Raw genomic sequence first — 12921 nt, forward strand, 5'->3', positions numbered from 1 at the left:
TATAATTCTTTTAATATGCTGTTGTATTTGGTTTGCTAGTATTTTTTGCTTTTCTTTTTAAAGACAGCATCTTGCCTGTCACCAGGCTGACATGCAGTGTCATGAACATGGCTCATTGCAGCCTCAAATTCTTCCAGAAATCCTCCCTTCTCAGCATCCCAAGTAGCTGGGACCACAGGCACACACCACCATGCCCAGATAATATTTTTATTTTTTATAAAGACAGGGTTTTGTCATGTTGCCCAGGCTGATCTCGAACTCCTGGGCTCAAGCAGTCCTCCCAGCTCTGCTTCCCAAAGGGCTGGGGTTACAGGCATGAACCACTGCACCTGGCCACGCTAGTATTTTCTTGTGAATATTTGCATCTGTTTTCCTCAGGGATATTGACCCGTGGTTTACTTTTCTTCTTGTGTCTTTGTCTGGCTTTGGTGTCAGGGTGGCTCTAGCCTCATAAAATTACTTTGAAAATGTTCTCTCTTCTTATATTTTTGGGAAGAGTTTAAGAAGGATTAGTATTAATTATTAAAATATTTGAGAGAATTCACCAGTGATGCCATCTTGTCCCTGGTTTTTCTTTTTTGGGAAGTTTATTATTATTTCTTCAGTCTCTTTAACTGTTACTGGTCTGTTCAGGCTTTCAATTTCTTCTCGACTTAGTCATGGTAAGTTGTATGTTTCTAGAAATTTATTTCTTGTGGGTTGTCCAATTTGTTGGTGTATAATTATTAATAATAGTCTTTTATTATCCTTTTTATTTCTGTGGGAATAAATTGTAATGTCTCTTCTTTCATTTACAATTTTATTTATTTAATCTTCTCTTTTTTTAAGCCTAGCTAAGGATTTGTTGATTTCATTTATTGCTTAAGAAAACAAACTTAGTTTTATGTTTTTAAAAATTGAGTTTCTAGTCTCCATTTCATTTATTTCTTCTCTAATCTTTATCCTCTTCTTCCTTCTGATAAGTTTAGGTTTAGTTCTTCTTTTTCTGGTTCTGTGAAGTGTAAAGTTAGGTGGTTTATTTGAGATTTTTCTTTTTTAATGTAGGCATTTATTGCCATAAACATCCATCTTAGTACTGCTTTTGCTACATCCCATAAGTTTTAGTATGTTGTTTTTATTTTCATTAGTCTCAAGTATTTTCAAATGCCCTTTTTGATTTTTTTTTGAGCTACTAGTTGTTTAAAAGTGTGTTGTTTAATTCTGTGTATTTATAAATTTTCCCATTTTCTATTCTTGATTTCTAGTTTCACTCCATTGCACTTGATGATAAAAAAAAAAAATTACTTGTGGCCAAGTGCGGTGGCTCACACCTGTAATTTCAGCACTTTGGGAGGCTGATGGGGGTGGATTGCCTGAGGTCAGGAGTTTGAGACCAGCCTGGCCAATGTGGTGAAACCCCGTCTCTAAGAAAAATGCAAAAATTAGGTGGGCATGGTGGTGGGCACCTGTAATTCCTGCTACTCGGGAGGCTGAGGTAGGAGAATTGCTTGAACCCAGGAGAGGGAGGTGGCAGTGAGCCAAGATTGCGCCACTGCACTCCAGCCTGAGTGACAGAGTGCGACTTTGTCTCAAAAAAAAAAAAAAAAAAAACTTGTAATGTTATTTCATTTTATTATTTTAGAGACAGAGTTTCATTCTTTCACCCAGGCTGGAGTGAAGTGGTGTGATCATAGATGTAACCTTGAACTCCTGGGCTTAAGTGATCCTCCCACCTCAGCCTCCTAAGCAGTTAAGACTACAAACATGTGCCACCACATTTGGCTATGGAATATTTTTAACCTTAAATTTGTTAAGACCTTTTTGTGACTTAGCACATGATCTATTGTGGAGAATAAACTCATCCTAATTGGACTTTTCCTTGATGGCTAGTCTAGTAAAAGGAGACCTTGTTTTCAATACATTATGTTTATAACAGAAATTTAAAACTTTCCTCATAGAATACTCTGAGGTTCATGGTTTGGGGAGGCTTCATAAAACAAGAAAGTGAAGAAGGAATGGACATCAACCACTCCCTACCTCCACTGTACTTTAGAGTTTTTGGCCGATTTGGGGAAAGTTGCAAAATGTGTGCCTTAAGACAGTGGTCCCTAACCTTTTTGACACAGGGACTAGCTTTGTGGAAGACAGTTTTTTTTCCGTCAACTGGGGGCTGGGGGGATGATTTCAGAATGAAACTGTTCCACCTCAGATAATCAGGCATTAGATTCTCACAAGAAGCATGCAACCCGGATCCCTCATATGCACAGTTCACAATACTGTTTGCACTCTCATGCTGCCACTGATCTGACAGAAGATGGAGCTCAGGCAGTAATGCTTGCTTACCTGCTGCTCACCTTCTGCTGTGCGGCCCAATTCCTAGCAGGCCCGGACTGATACAGATTTGTGGCCCAGGGTCTAGGGACCCCTGTCTTAACAGAACAACCAACTCTTCAATATGTGAAGGTTTATGTGGGTAATTATGTAGTTACTTAGCCAGTATAGGTGACCAGATGGGATTTTTAGTCAGTTTTGTCCTAATTTGCCAGATACTAACTCATTTCTGTGAGGCATGGCCTACCTTGCAAATCTCCTTCTGGGCTTTGGGAATCCAGGGGATCACATCTCCAGAAGGCAACAGTTCCTTCAGGCCCTGAATGGTTTGGGATTTGAGTGGCAAGCGTGGACCAATCTGCTCATTCAGGTAGAGCTCGCAGATTCTGTCACCCAGCAAGTGACGAAAGATTGCATTCCCATTGTTCTTGTTATTCACAAGGACACTGAGGAAATGGTGCAGGTCCTGCCAAAGGTCAAGAAGTTGGATCTCCACTTTCAAATTCAGCTTCTTCAGGTGGTCCCGGAAAGGGTTCCCTGCATAGGAGTCAGCACACAAGGCCAAGTGGATGTATCCTAAAGAGAAGCTTTGCTTGATGGCCTTCTGAATTGTCATCTTGGAGGAGTGATGGATGATGGGGGTTATGGTCCTCAGGTGAGTAGAGACCTTTGACTCAAAGAGGCCTTCCATGTGGAGGTGGCTCTTGGCTTTATTCTTCATGCTGGATTTTTTTGCATAATGCATATCCTTTTCCAGGGAACTGATTCTTGTTTCCTTTGAAGAAGCCATTTTCAGGAAAGGCATTTGTATAACCACTTTCTCTTGAGGACATGTCTCCTGTAGGGGCGTACCAATAGTATCTGGCTTGAGGTCCATTTCCAGAGACCAAGAATCAGGATCTACCAATTGCCACATCTTCCTCTTGGCTTTCCTGCTTGAGTACCGTTTATGAGAGTGGTGGCACTTCTGGATGCTCATGTTCAGAGGGAGCCCTCCTACGTGGGTGTAGCAAACGCTGTATAAGCGAGTCTCGTACTCCTGCATCAGACCATGGCATGCTTCCTCCTTGGCCATGGTCATCTTGGTGTGGGTGTAAAAGTTGGGAAGCCAGTAGCTCTGGAGTTTGAACAGAGCCACTTTCTGCATGTGGCTCAGGATCTCCCTCCTAGTGGTTGACTGGTTGGGATGCCAGATGGAGATGCTCAGGAGTGACTCTGGAAATAATACAGAGAAATGATGGGTGAAAATGATGTGATGATGGCAGTGATGATGATGTTGGAGAGGTTTTTAAATTTGTTCACATGTCTTTGTATAGCATTTTATTAGTTCCTCACACAATCCTGGAGTATGAAGAGTTAAAATATAGAGCCGACACATTTTTATGGTTTTCTCGGCACACAGTGATCCCTTTATCTTATTCTCCATAGAAATAAGCCATGTTACGGGATTCTTCTAGTTGCTTTTTAGACTATTAAATGTTACTTCAAAGAAGAGCAAAAGCACAAGAAAAATGATTAAGAACAAGAGACATCTATGTCTGAACAGGATTTTTGATGAAGAGGTTTGGATAAGTAGAACTCGCCCTGATTTTAATGTTGTCAATTCTCAATTACCTATGTGAGTAGAGAGGAGTGTGAATAATCCCAAACTGCACATCTTTTGGAACATATCTGTATTCCAGTTAGGAATGCCTCCTCAGTTAATCAACGAACAAACAAATATAAATAAATCTTATGTTCTATAGAAGAAGTTGACAAAATTTTATGTAAAGGGCCAGCTGGTAAATATTTTGGCTCTGTAAATCACATAAAATTTCCTTCTTTTTTTAAAAGCCCTATAAAAATGTAAAAATGGTCTTAGCTCACAGGCCACGTACACTGCATTTGGCTGGTGGGTTGCAGTTTGTTCTAGAGAATCCCAATTAAAAAAATAAAATACAAAAGTATGTAGGCTTAAATGTTACAGGTGCTTTTCAAGTATCCTGCCCCAATTCCTCCTCCTTTCTTCCAATCAACCTTCATTGGCAGGTAATATCTCACAGAAAGGCAAGTGCCAGTTTAAAGACAACTGGTGTCTTTCAACACTTTCCTGGTTAAGGGTTGGCGTTGCCACTAGCATCTCTGATACATCAAAGATGGAAAGAAGGTGGGGTTTCCTGCAAAGAAGGAGACTGAGGATTATCAGACACTGGATTTACTTTTTTGTTGCATCCCCCCCAAAATATGCTTTATAATTCTTACTGATGTTCATGTTGCAGAGGGTTACCACCCTGGAGCCCTCCTGCAGATGGGTGGCCCTCAGCATGAGGAGGAGGGACAGATAGTAGTCTCTCACTTCCAGGTCCATCTCATCTATGCTCAGGATCTTCTCAGCAAGAATCCAGAAATCCACCAATTCTTCACCTACAGGTGAGACAGAAGAGGCACAGAGCTATACCCCAGTTTTGCCCCTTTGGTGGTTGCATCTGGGTGAATCATCTGACATCCCCCACCAGCCTGTTCCACTGCATCAATCATCATTCCTGGTGATTGGTTCAAGGTATCATCTCTAGAAAAGTTCTACTGTGGGGGAGAATTGGAGGCATGGGGAGAAGAGGCTTAATGCATGGGAATCCTTTGACTTTTTGTTGCTGGTGTTAGAAAAACCATCACTGGAGGGAAAACTGCAAGACTCTGGGGGTGGATTATGAAATAATTAAATTTTGTCCAAAAAAATGAAGATGGGGGAAAACAAACACATTTCCTAGATCATGGACTGAGAATGGCCTGCAGAAGGACACTGGAGCCAAAAGATGTCAAAGACTACATCCCCTTTTGTTAAACCTTGGTAAGGCCTGAACTCTGAGTGGCAAAGTGAAAGATGTAGTCCATCTATATCTTCCCTACCTGCTCCCTGGAAATCCAGGATTTCACCCTCAAAATTAGGGCTAAGGCCTGGATAAAACTTAATGTTGTTGAGCTGGAGTGTCAGCCAGGGCCAGCTACCAGTCTCCCAGAACTCAGAAACTACTGGACTCAATAGCACAGAAGCCAGTGTTCCCATCACTCCCATTACCGGGATTTGTTTACTTGTTCCTTGTCTGTCTCCCCACCAAAATAGCAGCTTTGTGAAGCAAGGACTTATGGCTCTTGTTCAACTTTGTAACCCAAGCTACCAGCGCAGTGGCTGCCACATAGCAGTGCCCAATGATATTGTTAAATGAATGAATGAATAAAAGAGTAAAAGGGACTCTGACTGCTTTTCCCTTAACCTACACTATGGACTTCAGTTTTCAAAGATTATTATCCAAACTGCATTATTAAACATTTTTATATTCACCATAGACACACATAACTGTTAACTGGGGCTTAGGGCAACCTGAAAACCATTAAGAACTTGCAAAAGCCCCAGGAACAACCCCAAGAACCCACCTGCACTGCCTGTGAGGTAGGAATAGAAGCGCCACATCCCTCTGACCCCGCCAATGCATTTCTGGAGTAGCCACTGGTCTGCCTTTTTCCATCTCATCATCTTGGCTGCCAGGAAAATTCCATCATAAGAGAGAAAGAATGAACTCATCCCCTGGCCCCGCTCCCAGCCTTGCACACTGCCAGACCCCCATTTGTTTAGTGTGGTGAGGACAAATTGTGACCAGTTAGATGAATAGGGTCCAGATTATGTGGTGCTTTTGAAGCTGGGCACCATCCGGTGACACATGTTAAGGTTCATGGGAGGGACGCACAAGCATGCGCACAATTCACAGCTCATAAACACCCTCCAACCAAAGCCCCTTCCCTTCTACAGTCTCAACCTGACAGGGACTTTGCCCTTAGTGTGCATTTTAATCCAACTTTACATATATATATATATATATATATATGTATATATATATATATATATATATGGGGGTTAGTTGAATATAGCAGGTGATTTCTTACAACATTTTACTCTGTGAATACTCCTGAATCTTAAATTTGCCTGGGGTGAAATATATTCAGTTTCCTTTGGCTAGTGAGCCAAAAGTGACTAATTCAACTTTAGGTGAAAATTTTATTCATCCATTCTTTCAATACATGTTTATTAAATGCCTACTAAGTATCAGGCACCAATATAGGTGCTTGATATACATCAGCAAACAGAACAAAAAATCCCTGCCTCCAAGGAGGCTGTATTCTTGTGAAGGAGACAGGCACACAATAAGCATAATAAATAAGAACATTATCTAGTGAGGTTGAAGGTTATAATCAGAATAGAAAAAAGGTGGAGCAGGATAAAAGAAATTGGTAGTGCTTCAATGATGAGACAAGATTTGTACAAAGAGTTGAGGAGGTGAGAGAAGGAGCCATGTGAGTATCTACAGAAACAGCATTCCAGGTAGGGGAAAAAGCCAGTGCAAAGCCTTTAAGTGGAAATGTGTCCAGCATGTTTGAGGAACTGCAAGGAGGCCAATGTGACTGGAATGGAATGAGTGAGAGGAGGGAAGTAGGAGGAGACGAGGTAAGAGAGGAAATAGGGCCCGCTCTCTAGGATCTTGAAGATCACTGTAGGGGTGCTGAATTTCTCATTGACACAGGAGTCATTGGTAGTATTGGAGGTGTTGAGAAGTAGTGCAGACAGTGAGGAAATAATGTGATCTGAAATACATTTTTTCCAATATTTTTATTGTGGGAGAATACATATAACATAAAGTTTACCATCTTAACTATTTTTAAATGTATGGTTTAGTGGCATTAAGTGTATTAATAATTTTGTACAACCATCATGACCATCCACCTCCAAAATTCTTTTCATCTTGCAAAACTGAAACTCCTTTACTCATTAAACAGTAACTCCCTATTCCCCATCCCCCCTCCTCCCAGCTGCTGACAATCACCATTCTACTTCCTTTTTCTATGACTTTGACTATCCTAAGTACCTCATATAAGTAAAATCATACAGTATTTGTCTTTCTGTGACTGGCTTACTTCAATAAGCATAATGTCTGCAGGTTTTATTCATGTCATAGTCTGTCATAATTTCTATTTTATGGCTGAATAATATTCCATTGCATATATCTCTCTCTCTCTCTCACATTTTGCTTATCCATTCATCCATTGATGGTTACTTGGACTGTTTCCACACTTAACTATTGCAAATAATGCTCCTATGTACATGAATGTACAAATATCTCTCCAGACCTTGCTTTCAATTCTTTTGAGTATATACTCAGCAGTTAAATTGCCAGACCATATGGTAATTCTATTTTTAATTTTTGAGAAACCTCCATGCTATTTTCCACAATTTGTACCATTTTACAGTCCCACCAACAAATGCAAAAGAGTTCCAATTTCTCTACATCCTCCCCAATGCTTGTTATCTTATTTTTCTTGGTACACAATGGGTGTATGATGGTATCTCATTATAGTTTTGATTTATGTTTCCCTAATTATTAGTCCTGTAGAGCATCTTTTCATGTGCTATTGGCTATCTGTATATCGTCTTTGGAGGAATGTGTTGTTTAATTAAGTATTTTCCCTAGTTTTGAATCATGTTGCTCTTTGTTGTTGTTGGTTTTAGGTGTTCTCCGTATATTCTGGATATCAATACTTTCTCAGATATATGATTTTGAAGATTTTCTTCCATTATTTAGGCTGCCTTTTTACTTTTGATAGTATCTTTTGATGCACAAATTTTTTAATTTTTTATGAAACCCAATTCTTTTTTGTTGTTTCTTCCTTTCCTATCATATCCAAGACATCACTGCCAATTCCAATGTTGTGAAGATTTTGCCCTCCGTATGTTTTTTCATGAGTTTTGCAGTTTATGCCTTAAATTTAGGTCTTTGATCCATTTTGAGTAAATTTTCATATATGGTGTTATGTAAAGGTCCAATTTCACTATTTCACATGTGGACATCCAGTTTACCCAGGACCATTTGTTGAAAAGATGGTCCTTTTCCCGTGCAATGGTCTTGGCACCCTTGTCAAAAATCATTTTACCATACATGTGAGGGTTTATTTCCGGGCTTTTTATTCTATTCCATCTTTTCGTATGTCTGTGTTTATGCCACCACATTGTTTTGATTGCTATAAACTTGTAGTAAGTTTTGAAATCAGAAGGTGAGTCGTCCAGTTTTGTTCTTTTTTTCAAAACTGTTATGGCTGTTTGGAGTTTCTTGGAAATTTTAGGATTGACGTTTCTATTTCTGCAAAATATGTCATTGGGATTTTGACAGAGATTGCGTGAATCTGTAGATTGTTTTGGGTAGTATTGGCATGTTAACAATATTAAGTTTTCCAATCCATAAATAAACATGGGAGGCATTTTTTAAATGTCTTCTTTAATTTCTTTCAGCAATGTTTTGTAGTTTTTATTGTGCAAGTCTTTCACCTCCTTAAGTGAATTCCTAAGTATTTTATTCTTTTTAATGCTATTGTTAATGAAATTATTCCTATAATTTTCCTTTCAGATTGTTCATTGTAAGTGTATGGAAGTGCAACTGATTTTTTTTTCTTTTTTGTCGACTTTGTATCCTGCTACTTTGCTGGATTCATTTCTTAGTTCTAACAGTTGTGTGTGTGTGTGTGTGAGATCTTTGGATTTCTCTATAAAATACTAAATTATCTGCAAATGAAGATCATTTGACCTTTTTCTTTCCAATTACAATGTCTCTTATTTTTCCTTCTTCTTTTGGCCAAATTGCTCTGGTGAGAGTTTCCAGTATGGTGTGAAATAGAAGTAGTGAAAGCAGGCATTTCCTATTCCTGATCTTAGAGGAAAAGCTTTCAGTTTTTTGTCATTGAGTATGATGTTCACTATGGGTTTTTCATATGTAGCTTTTATTATGTTTAGATAGTTTCCTCTTAATCCTAGTTTATTGGATTTTTTTTTTAAATGAAAAGGTGTTGGATTTTGTCAAATGCTTTTCCTGCACCTATTGAGATGATTATGTAGTTTTCTTCTTTCATTCTGTTAATGTGGTATATTACATTCATTCATTTTCATATACTGAGGTGTCCTTGCATTCCAGGTACAAAAAATTCCTTTTGGTCATGGTGTTTAATCCTTTTAATATACTGTTGAATGTGATTTGCTAGTATTTCATTGCAGACTTTTGCATGGATGGTCATCAGGAATATTGGCCGATACTTTTCTTTTCTTATAATGCCTTGTTTGACTTTAGTATCAGGGTAATGCTGGCCTCAAAGAATGAGTCAGAAAGTGGTCCTGCCTCTTCAATCTTTTGGAACAGTTTAGGAATAGTTTAGTATTAATTCTTCTTTAAGTGTTTAGGGTAAAACTCACCAGTAAAACCATCAGGTCCAGGACTTTTCTTTGTCAGGAGATTTTAGATTACCATTTAAATCTCTTTGCTAGTTATAGGTCTACTCAGATTTTCTATATCTTTTGATTGAGCATTGGTAGATTTTGTGTTTCTAGGAATCCTTCTATTTCATCTAGGCTACCACATTTATTGGTGTGCAGTTGTTCAGAGTACTCTTCTATAATCCTTTTTATTTCTGTAGAATTGATAGTAATGTCCCCACTTTCATTTTATTTTCATTTTAAGATACGGTCTTGCTCTGTTACGTAGGCTGGAGTCTAGTGGCATGATCAAACTCCTCATTACAGTCTCAAACTCCTGGGCTCAAGCAATCCTCCTGCCTCAGCTTCCCAATTAGCTAGAACTACAGGCGCATGACACCTGTCTGGATTTTTTATTTTCATTTTTTGTGGATACTGGGTCTCATTATGTTGCCCAAGCTGCTCTTGAACTTGTGGCCTCAAGCAATCCTCTCACCCTGGCTTTGTAGAGTTCTGGGATCATAGGCATGAACCACCATGGCCAGACTCATTTTGAATTTAGTGATTTATAGTCTTTTTTTTTCCTTCTTCTTCTTCTGAGGGAGTCCTGCTCTGTCACCTAGGCTGGAGTGCAGTGGCATGACCACGGCTCACTGCAACCTCTGCCTCCCAGGTTCAAGTGATTCTCCTGCCTCAACCTCATGAGTAGCTGGGATTAAAGGACCCCGCCATCATGCCTGGCTAATTTTTGTATTTTTAGTAGAGACAGGGTTTCACTATGTTGGTCAGGCTGGTCCCCCTGCGGCCTCCCAAAGTGCTGGGATTATAGGTATGAGCCACCACACTGGGCCAGTCTTCTCTTTTTCTTAATCCACTTAACTAAAGGTTTATTTTGCTGACTTTTTCAAAGGACCAATTTTTGATCTCATTGATTTTCTCTATTTCATTATTTGCTCTAATCTTTATTTCTTTTCTTCTGCTAGCTCTGGGTTTAATTTGCTGTTCTTTTTCTAGAGCCTTAAGTTGTAAAGTTGTGTTATTTGAGATTTTTCTTTTTAAAATGTAAACATTTATAGCTATAAATTTTCCCATTAGTACTGCTTTTATTTTATCCCACAAGTTTTGTTATATTTTCATTTCCATTTATCTCTAAGTATTTTCTAATTTCTCTTGTAATTTTTTCTTTGATCCATTGTTTAAGACTGTGTTAATTTCCACAATTTTGTGAATTTTCTACTTTAACTTCTGTTATTTATTTCTAATTTCATCCGTTTGTGGTCAGAGAAGATACTTTGCATGCTATCTTTTAAAATCTGTTGAGAATTTCTGGCCTAATATAGAATTTATCCAGGAAAATGTTCCATGTGCACTTGAGAAGAATGTGTATGCTGTTGTTGTTGAGTGGAGTGTCCTGTATATGTCTTAGATCTAGCTAGTTTAATGTATTGTTTAAGTGTCTATTTCCTTACCTATCTTCTTACTATTCTATTCATTATTAAGAGTGGGGTATTGAAGTCTCCAATGATTATTTTAGGATTGTCTATTTTCTCTTCAGTTCTGTCCATTTTTGCTTCATATATTTTGAGAGTCTGTCATTAGGTGTGTAGATGTTTATAGTTGTTACATCTTGATATGTTGAACCTTGCATTAACAAGTAATATCCTTCTTTGTCTCTTGTAAACTTTTTTTAAAAATTTAAAGTCTACTTTGGAAGGGGAGTCTATTTTTTGAAGGATAAAAATAAATTAAATAAAGTCTGTTTTGTTTGATAACATTATAGGCACCCCTGCTTTCTTTTGGTTACTATTTACATGGAATATTTTTTCTGTCCATTCACTTTCAATCTATGTCTCTGACTGTAAAGTCTCTTACAGACAATATGTAATTGGATCTTGCTTTAAAATTTATTCTGCTAATCTCTGTCTTTTTATTGGAGAGTTTAATCCATTTACAGTTAAAGTAATTTACTATTAAGAAACTTACGTCATGCTGCTATTTGCTTTCTATACACCTTATAGCTCTTTTGTTCTGCATTACCAGGATTATTGTCTTCCTTTGTGTTTAATTGATTTTTTGGTGAAACACTTAAATTCCTTTGTCATTTCCTTTTGTGTAAATTCTGTAGCTATTTTCCTTGCAGTTATCATGAAGATTACATTTAACATTTTAAGTTTATAACATTCTAAGTTGATTTATACCAGCTTAATTTCAGTCACATAAAAAAACTTTGCTTCTTTGACAGCTCTAACTCCACCTCTTTTGGTTGTCAATGTCACAAAATTACATTGTGTTCCCCAAAATATAAACTAATAATTCATTAACATGCATTAACATCCTAAATTATGTGGAAAACAAAATTTAATGTGGAGTTACCAACCAAAGTTACAATAATACTATCTTTTAGACGAGTATTCTTTTAAAACATATATTAATCTCTTAAATCTTAAAAAAAGTACAGTTATAAATATTATAATGATGATAGCTTTTAAATATTATTTTTATTATTTTATGGTGTTGGTATTAAATTTATTTTTATTGAGATCTTTACTACATATGGCTTCAAGTTACTGTCTAGTGTTCTTTTATTTCACCCTGTAGGACTCTCTTGAGCATTTCTTGCAGGAAAGCTCCCTCAGCTTTCATCTTACTTGGAGTTCATTGGGCTCTTTGATGTCTATATTCATGTCTTCCATCAAGTTTGAGAGGTTTTTAGTCATTATATATTCAAATATTCTCTTTGCACCTTTCTTTCTCTACTCTTTTTCTAGACTTCCATAATGTGTGAGTGTTGACCTGCTTGATGGTGCCCCACAAGTCCCATCAAAGGGCTTTGTTCAATTTTCTTTAAACCTTTTTCTTTCTGTTTGTCATATTTAATAGTTTCTACTGTCCTATCTTCAGGTTTACTGATTCTTTCTTTTGCCTGCTCTAATCTGCCTTTAAATCTTTCTAGATTTTTCATTTTAGTCATGCTTTTCAGCTACAGAATTACTTTTTTTTTAAGGTTTTTATCTGTATTAGTATTTCCATTTTGTTCATTTATCACTTTCCCGACTTTCTCTTTGACCATATTTACGGCAGTTGTTTTAAAGTCTTTATCTAGTAGATCTACCATCAGAACTCTCTTAAGGACAACTTCTTTAGGTTTATCTTTATTTTCTTTAAATTAGCCATACTTTCCTCTTTGTGTGCCTTCTGATTTTCGTTGTTGTTGTTGTTATTGTTAAAAACTCAGTATTTGAACCTAATGATGTGTTAACTCTGGAAATCAGATTCCCTCCTTTTCACAGAGTTTGCTGGGGTTTTGTTGTTGTTGTTATTTTTATTAATTTTTTATTATTATTGTA

General features: G+C 37.5%; 1 protein-coding gene across 2 annotated transcripts in view; it reads right to left on the reverse strand.

Moving 5' to 3' along the window:
• The window catches only part of RGSL1 (regulator of G protein signaling like 1), a 101110-nt gene that overhangs the window by 73168 nt on the left and 15021 nt on the right, over positions 1-12921 (reverse strand). The window contains exons 5-7 of one of the 2 annotated variants that reach the window (XM_037985854.2): positions 5722-5826; positions 4552-4713; positions 2558-3525 (exon numbers count right to left, since the gene is read on the reverse strand). In XM_037985854.2, the coding sequence (XP_037841782.2) occupies positions 2558-3525; positions 4552-4713; positions 5722-5826 (1235 nt within the window). The remainder of the gene's footprint in view (positions 1-2557; positions 3526-4551; positions 4714-5721; positions 5827-12921) is intronic. The other variant, XM_073011431.1, reaches the window with a different exon arrangement.

Source organism: Chlorocebus sabaeus, chromosome 25 (assembly GCF_047675955.1).
Source record: "Chlorocebus sabaeus isolate Y175 chromosome 25, mChlSab1.0.hap1, whole genome shotgun sequence".
NCBI classification, from domain to species: Eukaryota; Metazoa; Chordata; class Mammalia; order Primates; family Cercopithecidae; genus Chlorocebus; species Chlorocebus sabaeus.